At 39.6% G+C, this 22062-nt stretch overlaps 2 protein-coding genes across 3 annotated transcripts in view; both read left to right on the top strand.

Annotated features, from left to right (window-relative positions):
• The window catches only part of LOC104378808 (uncharacterized protein F13E9.13, mitochondrial), a 29121-nt gene extending 25463 nt beyond the window's left edge, over positions 1-3658 (top strand). Inside the window, exons 6-7 of one of the 2 annotated variants that reach the window (XM_086621121.1) lie at positions 869-1090; positions 1590-3658. In XM_086621121.1, the coding sequence (XP_086477247.1) occupies positions 869-1059 (191 nt within the window). In that variant the 3' untranslated portion in view covers positions 1060-1090; positions 1590-3658. Of the gene's footprint in view, positions 1-868 lie in introns of both variants that reach the window. The other variant, XM_086621120.1, reaches the window with a different exon arrangement.
• Positions 1674-20736, top strand: LOC104380638 (protein C19orf12-like). The gene is made up of 3 exons (XM_009988167.2): positions 1674-1706; positions 18618-18833; positions 20343-20736. The coding sequence occupies exons 2-3, from the start codon at positions 18635-18637 to the stop codon at positions 20609-20611; spliced, it is 468 nt and encodes a 155-aa protein (XP_009986469.2). The 5' UTR covers positions 1674-1706; positions 18618-18634; the 3' UTR covers positions 20612-20736.
• Positions 20737-22062: the final 1326 nt, after the last annotated feature.

Raw genomic sequence — 22062 nt, 5'->3', positions numbered from 1 at the left:
CTGAATTGTTCTGCCACTGTAATGGTCTTACCAGACTTGCAAAAAAGAATCTGAGCTGATACAATGAATGGAACCAGGAATGGCATCTTATTCTTGTAGCTGTATTTTGATTACTTTGTGGAAAGATTGGGGGAGATGATTATTCACGTCTTGGGGTGAGGGAAATCGAGAATACAGTTAAGACTCCACATGGGGCATGGGAGCCCACATGGTCGCTCCAGCATCAGTAAATCCATTGTCAAGTCATTGGACCTGGTTTGTCTGGAATCTGTACTGCGTGCTACTGCAACACAGTAGTAAACAATAGCTTCTTTCCATGTATTTGTAGTACCTCAAGCACAACGGATCCTCTAAGCACGACAGTTAGAGTCACAGTAAGTGAAAGGCTCTGGTCCTGCTGTGCAAAAACTTCCTGCATCCAGCATCTCGTCTTACCAGAGATGTAAACTTATGACAGAATATAGTAAAATGCGGTACATTCTCTGCTAGTCAATTCAACTTAATCTTGCTTAAATCTTGTTGTTTGAGAATAAAGAGGGGTACAGGTAAAATATGAAGACCCAACTTTCATATCTTCCATAGCACTGAAACCTTCATCTTATATGTGGCCAGGAATGTTATTCTGCGATGCTTCATACAACAACAGAATACAAAATAAAATAAAAGTGAGATTTTTCTTAACAACTGTCTAGAACTAAAGGTGTGCTTTTTCTAGAGAAGTTGTTTCATTCTATAGTAGAAGTAAGAAATACTGTGATGATGAGTTTCTTGATGCTCCCCTTTATTGTTGAAAAACTAAGCAAATTAGAATCTTGATGGAGTTTCAAAGATGGGACTTAACCCTAATGTTTATTTTTCTTCTCTTCAGAGGTTCAACATGCTGTGAAGATTCCTGTGTTGATTGGGTCTGGAGTGACTTTGGAGAATGTGAGGAATTACTTGAATGCAAACGCCCTAATAATTGGTTCATATTTCAAGAAAGGAGGTTATTGGGCAAATGGTGTTGATCCTGACCGAGTAAAGAAGTTTATGGAACACATAAGTAAACTGAGAGAATGAGTTTGTCAGCAAACATTTATTTTTTGTGTGTGTAAGTGCAGTATGATACATCGTACAGAATTAATGCATGAATTTGTGCTTGAATTTGTAGTGAATATTCATCACAGGTGAGATGAGTTTTGTTTTGCTTGTGAGTACAACAAGATGCCCTAAGTTTACAGCTAAAAGTATTGTAAATTAGACAAGTTAATTAGCCTTTCAGTTTCCCCATCTGTAAAATTATGATAATAGTACCTACATCACACAGGGGTTGTAAGACGTAATAAACGAATGAATGTACAGCACTTTCATCTCATCAAACTTTTTTAAAGTTCAGGATCATTTGTTTTTTCATTGGAATTGTGCATTTATTACAAAAATGTCGTATTGTATACCATACAAAAATTTAAGATAATTGGGAAATTGATCTACCTACAATACTTATTAGAGAAAAAACGTAAATATTTGATTTCATTTTAAGTAGAGTTGGAATTTAGTCAAAATGTTTTTGCAAAAATTGGAAATTTTAAAAGTTTATTGTTATTTTTCAGCAAGCTCCTTCAATGTTGTACCTCTCCAGACTAGTATTAACGATGTTAAAAACTGCCAGGTTCCTCCCAATACTCAAGGTGTAATTGTGATGGAAACCTTTCTACCAAAACTGAGAGGTAAACAGATTTTCATTTTTCCTGTAAAATGTAGAGTTTCCTCTACGTATGACAGTCTTTCTGTGTATGTTGTAGGAGATTCCCCTTGAATTTGATCTTTTAGCTCTAAGGAAGTTTAAAATAACCCAAAGAATACCTGTTATGTCATGGCTGTAAAAAATGTGGGCATATGTTTTCATTCCTTGGGAGTGGGAGCTAAGTTTGTCCTCTGGGATCGATCTCTCTCTTTCCTTGATACCTATGTATCAGGCTTCTGCTTGATGCTAATCAAAGTCATTTTGTAGATATCAAAGCAAGTATACAAACACATTTTTTTGTGTCAGCTGGCAGAGTGCCCGTGCTTCTCTAAACAAAAGATACATCCTCTTTCTAAAGGCAAAGATTTTCAAGAAATGCATTTTCATTGACATAATGGTGATTGCAGATGATCACAATATGAGATTAAGTTTTCTTTTCAAGTTTCTTTTTCTAGACTAGTCTGTCTTCCATATGACTCCCAGCAAAACCAGTGAAATGTCTTTGGTGTGCTGACCTCCTGGAAAAGACATTCTTGAGACCCTATGACAACCTTGGCATTCTCCTGCCTTTTTCCCTTTTCTTCCTGAATACACTGACAAAGTTTCCTTCCATAGAAATCATTCCAGGTGCCTGTTTATTGTGGCCAGCACTACTTTGTCAAAGTCCACATTTACACAGGTGTTTTAACCTGCTGTGGATTTGGATTTGCATGAAAATCAACAGGTCCCTCCCGTCCCACCCACTTGTCCCCACTGTTTTTCTTGTGCCCACAGGGGCATTTATGTGGCCTCATAGGGATCAGAAAACTGATTATAGCAGAAAGCTAACCCAGTCTTGTACCAGCCCCACTTGGGGGGTGGGAAATGTAGGTCGTTCCTTGCATCTGCAGCTCTAACCAGCTTCTGGTATTGGCAGTGCAAAAATTATTTGAGGATCATGAAGATGCTTTCCAAATCTGTCTTCCACACAGGTTTATGGTTGGACTTGATGATCTTAAAGATCTATTCCAACCTAAACGATTCTATGATCTGGTTTAGTCTTTAATTTCTTAGCCTGAGTAATGAGTTCCGTCTTACATCCTCTTTATTGTGAAAAACACCACATTAAATAAAAAAAGAATTAATTTAGCTTTCAGTAATGTCAGTGTACTTAAACCAGTACATATTTTCCACCTTTGTGTCTTTAGGACTGTTTTTAGGTCTTTCACAAGTTGCATATATTTCCATACATTGTATCACAGAAGATTAATGATGATTGTCCCAACAGATATTTTCTGATACAATTGTTACCAACTTTGAAAGTTATTTTTCAGCAAACCTGTGAGCTAGAAAGGCTGACGTGTAAGCAAAGAGCACTAGCCAGTGCTCTAGTGCCATAAGAGTGTAGTAAACATCCTTAAGTAGTCAGTTGAAAACTACAACAGATACAATGATAAGGGTTGTTCAATGTTGACAATTATTTTTAAAGAAACTGATTACAGTTGCCAAATGTCACATTCATCACTGTGTGAAAATATAATGTGTTACCAGCATGTTTCTTGAATTGGTTTCTATTCTTTCACATTCCGAAAACACAGAAGTGACCGGAACTCAAATGGGCTTTCATCTGAATAAAAGAGGTGATAAGTGAGAACTACTTCAATGCTGTATGCGAGGTCTAAATGAAGTAATATCATACGCAGTAGTCTTTGTAAGACAAAAACACTAATGAGTTGGTGTAATACTCATAACATGCAACGAATACTGTAGACAACACTTTCACTGTCAGAATTTCATTTAACACACCACTGTAACACTTGTGGAAGGAACAGGCCATAATTTGGGTCTGTATTGTTACATATGAATGGTAAGTGCAGAATTTAGGGAACAGGAGTAAAGGAAAGCTGATTTTAAAGCTTAGAAATGTGACTGGTAGCCAAATCTTTATCATTCTTTGTGCTGAAAATATTTGTCTAGCAGCATTAAGCATCTGCTTGCCTGTTTCACACAGATGCCGCAAGTAGAATTTGACCTTTTGTTCAGAAAGTGTTTGAATATTTAATGTAAAAATATTAAGTTATCAGAAAGGCTGTCTCTTTTGGGAAGGCTGTTCAATTTTTATACAGCCCAAGTTGTTAAAGTACTTTGGAGCATGAACAACTTCAGAGCAGAACAAAGCAGGCAGTGCTAATGTGTAGAAACTCCAGAAGTAAATAACAGCTGTTCAAGAAGACTTCTATTAAATATGTATTAATTAAATTGAAGTGCATCACTTAAATATGTGAAGAGATTATCTTGTGTTAATTTACATTAAAACACACAGCACTTGTTAGCCTCATTACAGTATCCTAAGTATATCCTAAGCTATCACCTCATCCTACATTGAGCGTTTTGTTGGGTGTTGATTGCTTTCGATTTGCCCTTTTAAAATGTCAGATAGTGGCCTCCCTTTCTTGTTGGATCTCTTCTTTCTCTCAGATTTGCTCTTGCATAGTTACTGTACTTACTCGTGTCCGTCCTATGCTGAGCAGAAAAAAACTGAAAATAGATTGTGAAAGTATAACAGTAATTGCCCACCTGAACTTCACGTATGGTTCTCGCTGTTAACTTATGAACCACCAGAGAGAATGGAAGTGTCCATTTGTCTAGCAAAATTACTTCACATGAAGATTCAGTATCACTTTTAGTACAGGAAAGATACCTAGTAAAAAGGGGGTCTCTTTAAATAAAACTCACTAGTAATGATAGACTTTGTGGTCTAAATCCATGTATAAATCTTAATAAATGCTCATTCCATTTACAAAGCTTAAATATTTTTATCTGAACCTAATAAGACAATTTTTTTTACCTATCTCAATACTGAAAATATGTAATCTTGTAAGATTTACAGATAATTTTCAGAGATTTTCTTCCCTGTGTCATTTTGGCAGCTGATCCAGCTGCTAGGCTGTTCTTTCATCTCATTATTTTGACTCTGCAGCTTCCCTGATTACAAGCTGGTGTCCAGTTCTCCTTTCCTGCACCTATTCCAACAACCTCCTCACGGCAGGAAAACTGTGGAATATAAAGGACTTGGCAGGTCCTGACAGAGAAGAAAGGGGGAAGGAAGCCAAAATATTTGGCTTTAGCAAAATCTTGAGGTCCATGACGAATTGCTACATTGTGTGGTTCTCTTGAGAGAAGTGAATGGGGATGTTTGCTGTAGTTTCAGGTTGTTTGCAGCCTCTTCAGTTAAGACTTTGTGAGTTCACACCCAAGTTATGTTTCCAAGATCATCTCTGCTGTGCTTAGGGAGACATTTTTTCCTAAATGAAAGCTGAAGTTTTGCAGGATAATTATGGCAATAAGGGGTGATATCTGTAGCAAAATGCAGGCTTGGAATTCACAGCTCCTTGGTTTAAGAGCAGATTTAGATGTACGTATCTTGAAAAAAAAAATTAAAAAATTAAAGATTTGTGTTACAAAAGCTTCACTTGCTTCCTGCACCTGTGGCCTAACATCCAGTCAGTGTTTGCTGTGCTGAGGAATTTACAAGTTGAGTTTAAGGACAGAACTGTCTGTGGCTTTTTTCATGCACATTTGCAGCACTTACCCGTGCAACCTAAATGATATATTGTTTAAAAAGGGTGGAGAATTGGGCTGAGATACTCTTTTTGTGGGCTAACATGCCATGGTGCGTAGTAGAATTGACCCTCCCCTCTGCAGTCCCCACTGCAGAAATACCATCAGAGAGAGAGCGCTCGATTCCTGCCTTAGAGGTGTCAGGGAAACCTGCCCAATTGGCTCCTTGCTTTCATAAGAACCAGTGCTTGTACTGGGGCTTGCAAGAAATTGTTCATGTTGAGGCATTATGAAGCTTTTCTCAGTTTTTTTTCCCTACTCTTAACGATTGTTTCACTCTTAGTGGCAAGGATTATTTGATCCTTTGAACACTTGTTTTAGGGACAAAAAGCCCATTTCCCTTAGGATGTCTGTTAAAGACCTGTGTTAGGACTAATAACTTCAGTCACATTGTTCTCATGGAGACTGGTTAGGAATCCTCTATTGAAAAGTCCATATTTGGTCAATATTAAGTGGAAAATGTTGCATAGTTTCCTGACTGCATTCATATTCCTGACTTCATCTGTCAAAAAGACTTTGACACTCACTCACTCAGGTTACTACTTGCCTGTGCACTATCTCAGCCTGGTGCCTTTGGGGCACTGAAGAATTCCAGCCTTCATAGATGAGTTTCTTCGTCGCCTGCGCTTTGCTCAGACAGCGAACCATGGCGCCTTCCCGCCTGTCTCTGTAGGTCTGCAGCAAAGAGAGGAAGCAGAGGCAGCAGCCAAACTAAAAGTAAGGCCAGATGGTTTCTAGTGAATTATTGAGAGTTATAGATGCTTTTTCACCCTAATCTTTAAAAGCACAAATAATTTTAGGGGGAAAAAAGTCTTTCTGCAATGCAAATAGGAAAGCCTTTCACATGAGGCAAAAGGGTTGCAATTCACAACATAGGCTATTTCTTTGCTTACAGTTTGAAGCTTTAGAAGTACTAAAGGTAAGGAAAGCCTAAGATGTTTCTTGTTAAACACTTAAGGATAAGAAAAGATATGTGAGGGTAATTATCTTGATTAAAAATCTATTGATCTTATTAACAGGTAGTTTTTTTCCAAGATGTGAAAAAGAGATTTTGCTGATTTGGGCTGAAACTACTATGCTCTGTCTATGTTTAACTTCACTCTTTCCTGTCACTGTCAAATTTTCATTGTTTCACAAAGTAAATTCAGTGTCAGACATCAAGCGTTAGTGTTTCATAATTTCTTTTTCCAGAGGACATCACTCTCCTTGAAATAAATGGGACAGAGATGCTGTATGGTTGCGTGGAACGCCGAGTTACTGGGTGTTCCGCTGCTAATAGACCCATTCTGCTGTAGACATTTAATTGTTCTTGAAAACAACATCAATCCTTGTAGAAGCAGAATGAAGAACAGGTGAAAATTTTTTAAAAAGTTGTCAATGTCAAAGGAGCACATGGTCCATGTTCATTAAAACAAACAAGTTAGAATTCATGCTAGGTTAAGCAGAGGCAACACCTATTTTGCTTATTAATCTTAGTTCTTGAATGCTTGTCCATCTTTGATTTCCCTTTTGTATATTAAAATGCAATTTCGACATCATTCCTACTACCTGTGCGAAGGCAGATGGAATATCCACTGTAGAGTGTAGGAGCTGATGAATCAGTGGATATTTAGAACCTTTTTACTACTTAGAGAACAACATTAAGTGTAACAGTGTAAGCTAAGTGTACAGGGTATTTGAAATATATAAATTTGCCAAATCTGATATGAAATGAAGTATTCAAGATAGTAGTTAAACTCAGAATTGTTTGACTTTGTGCCGCAGTCACTGTATTAGCTGCGCCATGTCATACTGTTATCAGAATGAGGTCACAAAGCAGAGGACATTGAAATCACATTTCATACAAATGTAAGAGGAATCCCAAATGCAACAGTAAAGAAGGATGAAAAAGAAGGCAGTGCAGTAAAAGCAAGAAAAGATGCTCAAGTTTCCTGCAGTTCCTGCCTCATTGTTTATTTCAGCTTCCTGCTTTTTCAGTTTGCCTCTCAAGCCTTTCTTGTGCATATACATAGATTATAGTATGCAGAAGACTAAGAATAAGCTGAAGGCAGAAACCGACTTAATGAAGACATTCTTGTGATAGAGAAAAGATTTTGTTGTCCACAGATGCGCAAAGAAAAATAGAAAAGCAGCTGCCCTTAGAAATGGAGTAAAAGTAGAGATGAGCGCCACGTCATGATGCTTTAGTCAAAATCTGATGTGTTGAAATTCTTTGAGAGGATCTGTACTGTTGTATAGGGATATAACCAGGAGGAGAAACAATAAGCTTCTGCTGGAAAAATACTGCAAGTCTCATGTCTTAGATACTATCTGAATAGTGTTGACTTTTTGTCAACTTTCAGCTGGAGAATAAGGATAAAAGGAAATAGCTTTCAACTATTCTGTTATGGATGACAATATTAATAATTGGTTTTGTATCAAAACCTTTTGTTTCTTTAAGACCAAGCTGTAGAGGTATAGTCGTGTGCTGTAGTCTTCCAAAGGAAGATTCTGAAGGCCAGAGGTCCTCATCTCATTAGTTTCCATCTCTCCTATGTGCGTAGTTAGTTTGTCTTTTCTGAAAGCCTTTATAGGCAGAGACAGCATAAAAGTGATGGAAGAAATTTATGTGGCAAGTGGGCGAGTAAGTGAGATGAAGTGGAGCTGAGATACAGCAATCAAATTAAGGCTTCCTGGGTCACCTGGCCTGCAGAATTAAGGAACTAGGGATGTAGTTGGTCAGTAATGAGTTACTAAATTTACGGAGTATCTGTACTACACTCATGAGGTGGTGAGCACTGCAGTTTGAGTGAACTGGGATGGCTTATTTGACTCTTTGCACTCTCTGTTTAAAGTACCAGCTGAAGCATTCATGAGAGCAAATGCAGCTGGTGGCATTTGGGCTGTAGAAATTATAGTTTGTAATACTTTTCTAATAGTAATTTGAGAGGTTAAAGAATTATATGACTTATAAAGATACTTATATAAAGAATATAAATTCTTATATAAAGAATTCTATAACAATCGGGCACTGAAAACCTTCAAGTTTCAGGAAAGATTTTTTTTTTTACACCACCTTGATCAAAGAACCAAAAATATTATAGGATTCCTCTGAAGCACTAGCCATGGCTGCAGCAACATAACCAGTGAAATAGATCAGTGGTCCAATCTGCTTTGACAACTCCTATGTAACTAAAAATAGGAGAAATAGAAGAGAAAATTTGTAGGGCTGGTAGGGGCTTGTATTTTTCAATAATTTATCAAGATTCAAGAGCACAGATTTCCTTTGGGAAATATTAGTTCTTAGGTTTACAAAGTGCCTCAGTTGTAAATACCCATAAAAATGACAATTTGGTAGGTCGTATTTATTCTTAAGCGGGTCAAAGGACATTAGCGTATTCCTACTATATAAATCTGTCAAGTACAGAATTTCTTTATGCTCCCAAATCACAAAAACGCCTCTTACACTCAAGGAGAAAATGTCGCATTATTGCCAATCAAGGACAACAAGCAAGCATATCGATCTCTACCCAATAACTTTTGCCCTGCTCACTAAGTTTTTATCACTGAAACTGGACACATCAAGGGATTGGATTTAATATATACATATAGTGCTGATTTATTGCAGGAGGAGAAATACAGTCTGGCCTTACTTCTAGCTCCGTATTTCAATGCTTATTTTATTCCTTGCTTGGAAGCTTGCAATGACTTTTTCTGCAGACAAAAGTGTATAACTTTCAGATATCCCTGGATGTGCAAAAATCTTCAGCTTGCATAGGTGCATTGACTGTTATAGGTGTACATGCATCCTGCATTTGGTGGTCTTACAGTCTTGAGTCTTGATTTTAAGAGTTCTATATGTGGAAGTCTGTAGCAGGGTTGCTGTTTCAGAGAGGCATAACTAAAGATAAGCCTGAGGAGAAGGGATGGGAGATCGGAGGACGTATAGGCACAAAAGGTCTGGGTGCTGCTTGCTGAGCCTGAAGATGCTTTGGCTTTCATCTCATCTGTGGAACTGTGTATGTAAAGCTTTATGTATAAGGGCTGCTTACCAGTCAGAGATATTGGAGTGCAGCAGAGGGCTAGCATTTTCCTTCTTGGTCTCTTGTTGGCAAAACTTCATATTTTTTGTTGATAGTTTCAGATCACTGCAGAGGATTGGGTCCGCTCCACAAATGCGGCATCTTTGAACTCTGTATACAGTGATAACCGTGGCTTAGGGTAGAGATTTGATCAATTAATTACTTCTTGGAAGGCAAGTGCATCTACAAAGCTGAAGGGAAAGATATTCACCACAGAATTACAGAACAGTGGAGGTTGGAAGGAGCATAATCTAGTCCAACCCTCCAGCTCAAAGCACAGTCAACTAGAACAGGTTGCTCAGGATGTTGTCCAGAGAGATTTTGAATACCTGCACGGATGGAGTCTCCACAACCCTCTGGGTAACCTGTTCCAGTATTTCAGTGGTCAAGAATAAGCTACTGAGTTAAAAATACAGGCCATGTAAGTCAGCAGGAGCAGGTATCTGCTAACTTTGTTACAATAAATGTATTAAATGAGTATCCCAGAGAGCAGCCAGCTCTCTTTATTGTGGAATTATAAATCCTGCTGGCTTTTTTACCTATCTGGGCAAAAGACATGAGTTTTGATTGGCCTTTGGCCTCTTAAGAGCTGGGCAACCCTTCCATAGAAAAAAGGGTGCAGAAGTAGCTGATGGCTTTGCTGCTTATGTTCATAATGACATGGAGAGAGCTGGAGAGGCCATACTCTACTCTGCATTGTTTCCTGATAGAGATGGCACATGCGGAAGTTCTCCAGATGTGTCCTTTCTCAGACAAACGTTTTGTCAAGAGGTTATATTCAAGGATTATATATGTTTGTAAAGATTTCCAGATGTCTAGTAATCCCAGCCTTTTCTCGGCACGTGAGCAAACGCTTTCTACTGTGCACGTATAGCAAATCTGACACTCAGTGGAAGTGCCCACTGCACAAGGTGTCACGCTCGCAATAAATCTGATGTGGCTGGGGCTCTTGTGAATGTGCCCTCCTGTGGGTTTTCACAAGCACAACAAATTGGATGTGTCCCAAACATTTTGGATTAACTGTGCGTGTTCAGACCATCTGTGCAACACATGTACCACAGGTCTAGTGATGCTTTAAGGGTTGGACACAATGCCTACACTACACAGCTCCTGGTGATGCATTTCAGTATAGGAGGAGTTCAGAACAGGATCATGACACATTCAGAAATCATGCTTTTCACTGAGAACTTCTAGGAAGATTTCTGTCATAGGAAGAAGCTGATTTTTGGTTCTTCAGTCTCCTGACTTGTCACAGATAATTGTCCAGTAAGCCTTACCCTACCTTCAGTGTGCTTTCCTATTGCATAGATTTTGAAAGGATCTGAGAAGGAAGTGGTTTTGATTTTGGTGGGATGTGTGCCTTGACTGGAACATATTTTCTTCACCAATGTGAATTCAAGCCAGAAGAGGAGAGAAAAAGAGTCAACAACTTGGTGTTGAGAAGAAAATATGACCCAGGGTACGTATTATCCATTTCCAGTGTCAGGTGAAAATGTTGAGCTTTGCCAGCTGCCTTCAAATCCCTCCCAGAATCAAGCCCAGAACGATAAGGTTACAACTCCTTCCATGCCATTCTTACCTTTCCAGGTAAATACAGAAAGCTGTAGTTGCCAGAGCAGTGATGAATCATGACTTCCTCCCATCCAAGGAGCCTTGGGCTTTTTCTCCCTCCAAACATTTAACTTACTTGCAGGGCTGACAGAAAAGCGGTAGATTTTTTTTCCAAACATCCATTTGCCTTTCCATTTATCTACTTTGATCTAAAATATAGAACCTGATGGATGCCCTAGGTAAATCAAACATTTTCCATCTGCCAAAATGGTTTTGCAAATGCTTATTTCATGCCATTACCATTTTTCTGTTTCTAGCAGTAAATCAAAAAGTATCAGCTATTCATCCACTTTAAAAGTAATGCCTTTCCTTTGCATAATTACACATACCCAGTGGAGATCTGTATGCACAGTAAATCTATTCCTTTAAAAGGTTTCGCCTTAAGTACCGCAGTGACATAAATTGGTGTAGCACAAATTTATTTATTTAAAAGGTTTATTCTTTTAACTGGTTGGGTAACTCTTATACTTCCATTGTTTGATTTGGGTGGAGAGGGCTTTTATTCATGTATCAGATTTAATTCTGCAGCAGATGTTTATGTAGAAAGGTCTCACTCCTTACAGGACTTGTAGCAATTGATATGTGTGTGTAATTTATTCTCATTACAGGTTTATTCTTAACTGGTGTTCAGGGGGTCTTCACTGTATCTCCAGTAGATCCTTGAGAATTAAATAGTGTAACGAATGTAATGAGCAAACCTGAAAGAAGTACCCATAGAGGAGCACATGTATTTGGACATTACTTCTCTAAATTTGCCAATAACAAATACAGCATTAAAAGTGAGTGAGAAATTGCCAAAAATAAATGTTTTCCAGTAATAAGTGCCCCGGACAGTATTTTGGCAAAGTAAGATTAAAAAAATTGATCTCTTCATCATTCTCATGTAAACTTGCTCATCTTTGTAAGTTGTGCTTGTAGCTCTCGGGGTGTCAAACCTAAAGCAGACAAGTCCAGCTGGTGGAAATCTGGGAGTGAAATGACGAATTTCTTAGCAGATCCAAGTTTATTTTTAGGCTTTATAGAATTATCTTTCATTCCCACGTGAGTGAAATTGTAGGAAGTATCTTAAAAAAGCCTAAGTTAAGAAATATTACTTGAATGGCAAAAAGTAGCGAAACACTGGAACCTAACTACAGTTGAGCACGTAAACGTATCCCAATTGCGTTGGAAATTGTGGCTACAGTATAATCCTGCAAATATTTATATACATGTTCAGTTTAATACATATGAGAATTCTTGAGGCACACATGAAGTCTGAAGATTCAGCAGATGCATGTTAGGTTATGACATGAGCTGTGTCATGGAGAACTGAACAAAATTTCTAGTGTGAATGTGTTTTCTGTGGATATATTTTCCATGGTACTGGATGTGAAAGTGAAACTGAAGATGGCTGTATTTCATTAGGTTATGCAATAAAAAAAGTGCAGAAACATTTTAAGAAGAGGATGGTTCATAGGAAAGTATCGAGTCTTGAATCTCATTTGGTTAATGAAGTTAATTTCATTAACGCAATCAAAATATTCATCCCTATCATTTCACACTATCCATTTCAAAATGTTATCTTTTTTTGCTGGCATTACATAGCTGTCGACAATCACCTCTACAGCTGGAAACGAAAAACTGCTTTAGTATCCAAGGCAAACTTGGGAAAATGCCATGGGCCTGGGATGAGAAGATGAATATGATAATTACAGATCTAACAAGGGCTGTATATTGGAGGGAGGAAGTTTATTGCATCCTGTGTCCGTTGTTTAAAGTGGATCTGACTTTTTTGGGTTTTTTGTAATACATTAAGTAGATCAGAGGTTGCCAGCTGTCCTTTTTGATCAGAATTGATGGTGGTGGTGGCAATCGTACAGCTTCACAACAGTATTGAAGAGTAACAAATGCTGGGCAGAGGGGCTTGAGGAAGCAGGGGAAATACTCCATTGAGACATTAGGGAGCAGGTTTGGTACTGGTGTTGTGACTTCAGTTGATTTACATACTCTGAAAGTGACTTTGATTCTTGTTTTACATCAATTCTAGCTGTTCCATATCAGACTAATACTAATCTGTAGCAGTAAATAGCAGTCTTTCTTGAGTATTTAGTTTGATGCATAAAGATATACAGTATAATCCAACTGTTTGAGCCAATTTGAGTAACATTTCCAGAGATGTATGCCCTGAGTAGAAAGAAAAAGCACTTTTAACTGGTTTGTAGTGGTTCTTGGTAATTTTACAGGCAGGACTGTGTGATGTGGTTGCCTGTGATAGAGACTGCATTAGTAAGTGGCAAAGATGCCTCTTTGAATTCCATGTCCTAGAATGTGCTCATGGGAGCTGTTAGCTGGGAGCACTGGAGACTGCAGCCTTCCCTGCTGGAACAGCCTCCCCTCTGTTCTGCAGTTGGGAACCAGAGGAGCCACCTTAAAGGGTGAGAGAGTACCTCAGCTCCCAAACTGGCTCAATCTTTGTCTTCCCATGCTGTTTGCATCGATGCTAATCAATGTTAATTATGGCAGTGGGGCTTGTGATGTACTCATTATAAATGCCATCCTATTTTTCTGTGCTGGTACAGTCTGTAACACAATAGAGCCCTGATTGGGGTTCCCTAGATGCTACAAATAGTAATACAAATTGTTACAATAATGAATACGTGGTTCATGGTGTAAGACTACCAAACTCAGTTCATACAGCCTGCATAAGCATCACTTCATAATTCCATTTGCTGTTGCCACTTAACTATGGCATGTTGGATATGTCTTCAGCACAGTAAACCATTTAAGCTTTTGTTCCTGTTTAAATAGGTGCTTCTTTTTAAATTTGCATTTGAGACTGTGGTTGTTAGTGTGAATATATGCTTAAAGTTAAGCACAAAAACTCTTCTGATTCAGCATCCTTACTGTGCTGGGTTTGTTATTCCACCACGACTCCATGACTATACTGGGAGTTGATGGGCACTGAAGGACAGGCTGCCAAGATACATGTTTCTTTCCTAGGCTGAAGGTTATAGGTGCAAGAGTGCCAAGATGCTTCCTCCCAAGTGCTGGGCAGCTGGTTGGGTGTAGGTTGTAGCAAGGGTTCCCACCTCCTACAGGGGCTGGAAGTGGGCAGAAGCCCAGAGCTGGGAGCTGACGCTTTCCTTCCTCCAGACGCTGTGGTCCCCTCCCCGGTGTCACTCTGTGCTGGGCACCCTTGTGCTAAGAGCTGATATCTGACAGGTGCAGTCTCCTGTGATGAATTTGGTTCAGTTCTACTGATATCCTCACCGGGAATTTCAGCACCATTGTTTATATGCATTAATTGGTGTGAACAATTACTATTCAGCCCCTGACTCTGCATCCCCAGGCCTTACCCTTGTGAATTCCAGTGACTTAAATAGTGTTATAATTTTTTTTCAAAGAAAGTTTTCCATAAAGGGTCCCTTATTGCTTGTTACCTGGTTAGTTATGGATATTGGTTCTAGCCCCATTTTTTCAATTACCACCAGGCTGCATGCCTGAATTTTAGTTATCTATGTGCAGTTTAGGTATGTGATTATCTGCCCAACTCTAGTTAGTTTTCTGTTTTCTCTACCACACTGTGTTTACCAAGCCTGTGTAACAAAAATGTTTTATATTGTTTAGAGATTGTGTTACCTCTCTTGAGTATGTTGTTCTAAAAGGAATTTGAGTCAGTGTTGAGTTGCTTCTATGTTTGTAATTAATTTAAGATGTTTAGTATAGCAGCTAGATTTTTCCCTGTTAACTGTGCTTTACTGAAATTTCATGATCTACAGCACACCCTAGTGATATCTGGAAATCATGAAGTTAGACCCAGTCAATTTTACTTTCTTTGCGGTGAAGCAAAACTCAGGACTCCACTAAGCAAAGTCTAGGAAAGTAAATGCCTTTGTATCCAAGATAGGAAGCGAGTTGAATCCCTTAGTTTATAAAACAAAAATTAGCCTTAGAAATTGAGAATACAGGATATTCTTCTGTGAAAAGAACATCTGTATAATGAGTTCATCTGGTTTGCAATCTGTAATGTTGGACGTAGTTTACAACAGACCATGGGGAAAAGCAGACCAGGGTTGTGTGAGAAGAGAGGAGGGTATTTGTTGGGTTCCTTTTTAGACTGGAGAAAGCATGGAGAGAGCAACCAACCAACAAGCCTTGTGGAGGAAACCTGCAGGCAGTCTTTATAGGGTAAGAAGCCTGAATGGTCATTTAGTGTCTTACAGTCAGAATATCAAAATTTATGCTAGATACTCAATTCTTCCTTTTGCAGATTGTTAAGTCACTTGTTTTTTCAGGTGATGGTACCTATATTTAGTATTCAGTGGCCAACAGGCCCCATATGATCCTGCAGAGGGATGTGCACCTTCCCAACTTTTTAGGCTACCTTGCACTCACCTTTTTCTGGATTTCTGTATTTCAGTCATTTGATATCTTTATAATCATCTGAATGTACAGAATGTCAAGGGTTTCGAATTGGGTGCTGTTGACTCTCTGATGGGTTGAGAGGAGAAAGCAGATTTGAGAAGGACTCTGAGAAAGAAGTGGAATTAAATAGTCAATAAGGAAGGCAAATATTTATCAGAGGTGAAATCAAACTAGTGACGTTTTGGTAACACTGAATGGAAGTGCAAACAATATGAGCATCAGAGAAGAGTGTAGCTCTTGTAGTTACGGTTGTTGAAGTTAACCCTCACATGAGTTCTTCCGGAGAAACAAAGAATCTATCAGAGAAATGCGAGTTCCCAGTGGCCTAACCTCCCAGTGTGTGACAGCTGTACAGAGTACACTCGGGTGTCTTGTGCAAGTTCAGTATGCCTGTAGAGTTGTTGCTGTTTGCTGTGTGTGCTTAAGCTGCAACAACTAAGCTATCCCAGAAAAATAGGTTTGGCCACTAGACAAGCAGACCTGAGACTATTATTTTCTTGAAGGGTCATGAAACCCTGAAAAGTGCAAGGCAGCCTATACCAGTACCCTTGACCAGCTTGCAGCTCCAGCTTGGCTCAAATGGAAGAGCTGATCCTGTATCTCTGTTACATGTACAGAGCATTAACTGTCCATGCAAGGCAAAGCTAAAGGTGGGGTCCTGCTTTTTGGCTCACTTACGCATGAGAAATCTATGATATTTTGGGGAAAGACAAGTTTCCTCTCACACCTCTGCATTTCACTCTTGTCAGGTAATCCAAACAATAATGGAAATGAGCGTTTTGGTTTATGTAAATAAAAACAAAAAGTTTGCAATAATTTATGGTATTTATTTAAATGACATGCAAATTACTTTGTGAAACTTGGGGGGAAAGCAGCACAACAGAAACAGCACAATTGTTTCCAAGAACATTCATTTCAAATCCACATACAATATTTCATTCATGCTTAATTATTTCCCCAATGCTAGTCTAAGCATTACTAGTTTCCTTTGTCTTTTTGCTTTTGCATGCAGTGTGATTAGCAAAACTGCTTGTGCTCTACCAACTCCTGCACATATGGGGTTTAGCCTCATTGTTCAAGAGGTGGAGCAACATGCAATATGAACACTCATGCTGCCAACTTTGGCACACGTGAGCCCTCCAAAGTATACCGATATCTCCCGTTTCATTTAAATCCCTGTCCATATTTTGCATTGCTACCATAATGGCAACTTCATTGTCTGGGTGTATTATTTGAAGCAGCTTTTCTCCCATTGTTTGTGCACTGTAATCCTTGAGGTTTCTGTAGTCATCGTGAGCAGCTTACTGGAAAGAAATCACTTAGCTCTCACAGATCACTCTCTCTGAACCTGCTGGCAAACGAACAGGCCATGACTAAAGCATGAGACCTGTGATCTTTCTGAAGAAAATATCTTCAGTAGAGTTTATAATTTGTTGTTTTCATGGGGCTCTGTTCTCAGAGTTTGGGCTCAGTGTTATCTTTCGTCCCCCATGGATTTTTCTACAAGGCATGATGGGAATATAGGCTGGAGAAAAGAGTAACAGTGCTGGCTGTGGATGTGTACCCTGACAAAGTGTTACACGCGTTTCAAACACTGGCAAAGGGGGACATCTACTGTTTGACAGAAATTAAAGACAGTTGTTTATTTTAATTGCAGCAGAATCTTAGTCTTTTATTCTTCTGTGGTATAGAGATTGGCACATCCTGCTGTGAGTCTTTTTGGCAGACAGTTGGGAACTTAATGCTTATCTACTTAGGACAGAATGAAAGATCCCCTGGAACTTGTCACAGAGAAGGGGCTGCCTAGTTCTATCTCGTTCTAGCATTCGGTCATCTGCTTGGTCAGTGCCCTCTACTCCAGTTGCACTTGTCTCTCATGGCTGTGTATACACACACTGTTAACAGGTATTTAAAGCTATTTGGTATTAGCTGTTCTTTATAAATTATGCACGTTACCAATTTTGAATGCACATCATTTAATTCTTAATTTTACTGAGACAGTAATTTATGACATTTTCAAGGCAGTGGTTCCCAAATCAAAGTCTGTACAAAGCCAGCAAAGGGCCTCTTTGTGTAGTTTACAAAGAGTTTCCAGTTCTTTTTGTTTCCAAAGTCTAGATCATGTTGTCGGACAAATATAAATATGGTATAAACACTGCCCTGCTCTTCATTTAGTTTAACAATAGCTCTTTAGACAGTCCTGTTGCAGCCACATAGGCATCATGTGATCCCAAATGGTGACACCCTTCTGATTGCAAGTGAAGCAGAGGGGTGGCCTGGGAGGCAATATTACTTACTAACATCTTGCTAGCTATTTAATATTATCACTGGTCAGTTCTAGTTTTATATTATTCCGAGTCAAATCTGTTTTCGCAGTCAGTCTCTGTCACCGGCTATCTTCGAATCTGTATCCTGTCACGAGTATATGTAATAAAACTTGTTATATGTAAATATAAGTTTCCAGAAACTTCATGATTGCTACAAGGGATTTGGCTCATTGTGCTGCTGGCAGGGTCCCTGAACGGGTTAGGCAAACATCCTCCGACTTTGTGGGCTGCCCAGGGCGGGCAGGTGGGTCAGGTACAAGGGTCTCATCTTTTCTTGGGAAGCTGGTAGACTGGTCAAATTGCTCCCTGACCTCTATTGGTCTGACCTTGTGTCATAATATGACAGCAAGAATTAGGGCAAGGAGAAAACACCTGTCAAATTTATCAATTATAATCTGCTAGTTACGATAGAGTGAGGCTCTGCTTTGTCTTTTTCCCAGAGCTGTGCACGACGCTGAATGCACATGGCGAACGCTCGAGGCAAAGGCAATGAATTAGATAGAAAGTTTCTTAAGTCTTTCATTGCTGGTACTTGTCCTTGTTTGGACAAGTTTGAATTTGTCATAAAACCAGATTTTTTTTGGTCTACTGTGCCATTTCATTTGCGATGTCAGTAACCTTTAGCTGTTTGCAAATAGGTATTGTTTTTCCAGAAGTGAAAGAGAAAGCAAATTTGTTTTTTTTATTTACAATATTGCCTGTGCCTCTAAGTTTTTTTTTTCCAGAAGTGAAAGAGAAAGCAAATTTATTGTTTTATTTAGGGCATTGTCTGCTCCTCTGTCCTTTTAGTCTCTCAGACTCCTGAACTCCATTTTTTCCTAAAACTCGTTTAGGAGCAAAATTTATTCCCTGTTGCAGAAATCAAAAGATAACTTAAAACATCTTTTCCAGGATCTTAGCTCACCAAGATGCCCATCAGTGTTGATGATGTCATGCAACTGTTCTGCCACCTCTCTCAGAAGAAGAGGATGAAAGCTGCTGTCAAACACTCTGGTCAGGAGAAGGGGATGACAACTGCTATCAAACGCGCTGCTCTAGGAGCAGTGCTAGTAAGTGCAGGAGCAATTTGTGGAGGTCTGGTGGGAGGTCCGTCTGGAATTGCTTTAGGTAAGTGTGTTTTGCTTTAGGAACAAGAAGTGTGGTTAACTCCTTGAGTGAAGAAACTAGCAAGTCTGTGTAGTAGGTGTGGGTTGAAGGAAAGCGGCACACAGCACTGAGATTTCATGTTAACTGGGCTTTCACAAGATGCCATTTTGTATGTTGGCTTTTTGGAAACAAGATGTGCACCAGGAAGGCATGTGTCAGTGTTTCCTTCTAGGGTGATAGCGACCATGCTGACTTTGGCTCCTGTGCAGCAAACGGGAAGCCGTGCAGAGGGCTGAGGCTGAGAGAGTGGCACCTCTGAAACCTTTGGAACAAGCTGTTCAAAAGAAAGCAAACTGCCAGGCTCTGAGCTTGTTAGTGCGGGCTCTGCTCCAGCCCTGCGGTGGGGAATGAAGAGGAGAGGGGTGAGGTGGGGGAAAAGGAGCACGAGAGGCCATGGTAGCAGCGAGGGGGGATGTTGGTACCTGGTGGCACAGAGGAAAGGAAATTGGGGTGTAAAGCTAGGGTGGTCAAGTGTTCTTGGTCAGCCTTAGCAAGAGACAGGATCATCTTCCTAATGATCTTGTTTAAAATAATGTTCATTTCACTATTTTAAAAGTACCTGCTAGCCACTTCTTGATGAGCTTGGTTTTTGCCTCTGGAATTCGTAATTCCCTGTCACTTTGCCTTTTTTCCTTGTATGGAAAATTACAGAAAGGCCAGAGTCTAATATTAAAGAGTTGTCTCTCCTCTGTATCTCTTGGATTAAGAGTTGTCTAGTTTGAAAGCTTGTTTAAGTGTTTGTTTAAGCTTTCATAATGTTCTGTGTCTTACAGTCAAGCTCAGTGTTCTTCAGCCACTGATGAGAGAGGCACAAGTATACCTGGTACTGTGCACCAGAAGTATACAATAAGAAGTGTAATAAGTATATATGGTAAGAATAGTAAGTACTAAGTATACCAAAAGCTGTGTCCTGATTGCAGTGCAACTAAATCAGAAGACCCTAATTTAACTTTTAAAATTGCAAAGGTAATTGACCCTGGGTTGATGGGTTAGGCTGATGGGCTTGGTCTCTGAGCACCTTCTGAGGGGTGGACTTCATGAGGGTAGGAGGTTGCAGCATGTGGAAAGCTTGGATCCTTCTAGGAATCTCTAGTAAGAGATAATGTGTTAATGGCACTGGCAAGGCAGTTGTTGGTCTGGTGTTTTCCTTGGGCGTGGTTTTATTTACTGGTAGAGCTTATCCTAAAGAGACCAGTGCCATGAGGAGTGTTATTTTGTTTCTTATTTCTAGCTTGAAACTATTAGCTTTGATTGTCTAGATTTCCTTTGTGATTGCTGTGGATGTAAAAAGCTTTAAAAATCTGTATTGGTGCTTTGAACTCATGTATAAACCTAGTTAAAGTAGACATATAAGCAACTCTGCATTGATTTCTAATGAAAGTGGGAACATTGTTGATGAAGGCTGTGTATAGAATTTCAGGTGTTAACATTAACTGGCAAAGAGTAACAACATCTCTGTCTCTTTTCTAGGAGGAGCATTCGGTGGATTGCTTGGTGCCTGGGTGACTACTGCACCAAGTTTCAGGCCAGTCCCTCAGATTTTGTTGGAATTGCCTCCTGCCGAGCAGCAGAAACTCTATGATGAAGCCGTTGTTATTCTCAGAGGCTTAGACTGGACTGATATTGCTCAGTTGACTGCTCTTGTAATGGGAAATGCTAGTCTCCAGCAGAAGTTGGTAGGAGTGCTGATAAATTACCTCTCCAAAGAGCTAAGGGCAGAGATACAGTATGGAGAATAAACCTTTCCAGAGCAGGCTTTTTACAGTGTAATGAATTTTACTCTGACAATTGTGATGCTTCAACAGAGCAATTTTTAGTTATCAGTACTAATTATGAATATAGGCAGATCTAAGTATTATTTGGGGTTTGGGAGAGTGTTTTTTCATTTGTTTGTTTCTTTTGTAAGGATAGTATTGGATTACTGCATTATCCTGACACTGACTTGCAATGTAATTTTGAATTACTCTGCGCTAGGACTGAATTCAAAATCACTGAAGGGAATTACGCTTCTCTTGCACTAATGTATTGCTAGTTAAAATTTTCAAAGTCATCATGTTTTATTAGGAGATGTAATCCTGTTTGTGTAAGTGCTTTAACTTTTTTCTGTGAATGACATATAGGTGCCAAAGTATCTAGGGTACTTTGAAGAATTTTAGCTCCTGTCTGTTTTGGTCCTGCAAGAGAAAGTTATAGGAAAGTATGTTATTGTACTGTGAACTCAAAGATGACAATCCTTACTTTATTCTTTGTCGCATTTTTATTGTAATTCTTGAGTTAGTTATTCCTTTCTGTAAGAAGTAAAGCCAATGCCTGAACAAGATCTAAAATTGCAGGTAAACAAACTGCACAATTCATAGTTCCTGGTGTCCTAGAATGGGAAGGCATGGCAAGAATGCACTTCTAAAAATTAAAAAATGGGGAGCTGAATCTGCCAGTTTTTGTACTATCCCTAGGATTAGGGTTGTCATTTCAGCATTGGTTTCTTGACTGAATCTGAACAGCTGGTCCTCTGTTTTCATTAAAATATTCATAAGAAGCATCATAGTGGCCTGTGTTTTGTTTAAAAGTAAAGGAACTCCTTAAGAACTGGATATTGAAATTTGAGGGAGAAGGCAGCCTTGTACTGGTCAGCCAGCATTTGGCAGCAGCAGTGGTGGCAATATGAAAATGAAACATGCTAAACTGTGTAAGTCTGACAATCTCATTGTAACACATTTGAGAATTTGCAGTGACTTCTGGAAGTTTTGAATCTGGTCCATCATTGCAGAGAGTGATTCAAATTCACCTTCCCATCGTCTTGCCTCCAACCTGTGGGAGACTGAATTCCCCTGAGACTGTGGGACACAATAGAGATTCCCATGAGGTCATGGAAGACAAAAAATAGAAGTGCATGAGAACTGCAAGCAACAGTTAACAAGAACAGATGTGCTGGACACGTGTCATGGTTTGATGTCGGGAGGGGAGGTTCTGGTGGCAGGAGCTGGCTACCAGATCGGACTCCCATCCCCCTCGGGGTTTGAGCCAATCAGCGCATCTACGAATTGCCCTATTTAAGTTGGGACAAAGGAACCGGAAAGGTGTGCCTTTGCCCAGGAGCGAGGAGAGGGGAGGGGGGCGCTGCCCCCGCTCCCTGGCTCGTGGCCGGGTGGCGGCCCGGGCCAGGCCGGTGCCCCCTGCTGAGGATGGCGGT

Source organism: Tauraco erythrolophus, chromosome 15, assembly GCF_009769465.1.
Source record: "Tauraco erythrolophus isolate bTauEry1 chromosome 15, bTauEry1.pri, whole genome shotgun sequence".
NCBI lineage: Eukaryota > Metazoa > Chordata > Aves > Musophagiformes > Musophagidae > Tauraco > Tauraco erythrolophus.
This window is presented reverse-complemented; position numbering and strand designations above follow the sequence as displayed.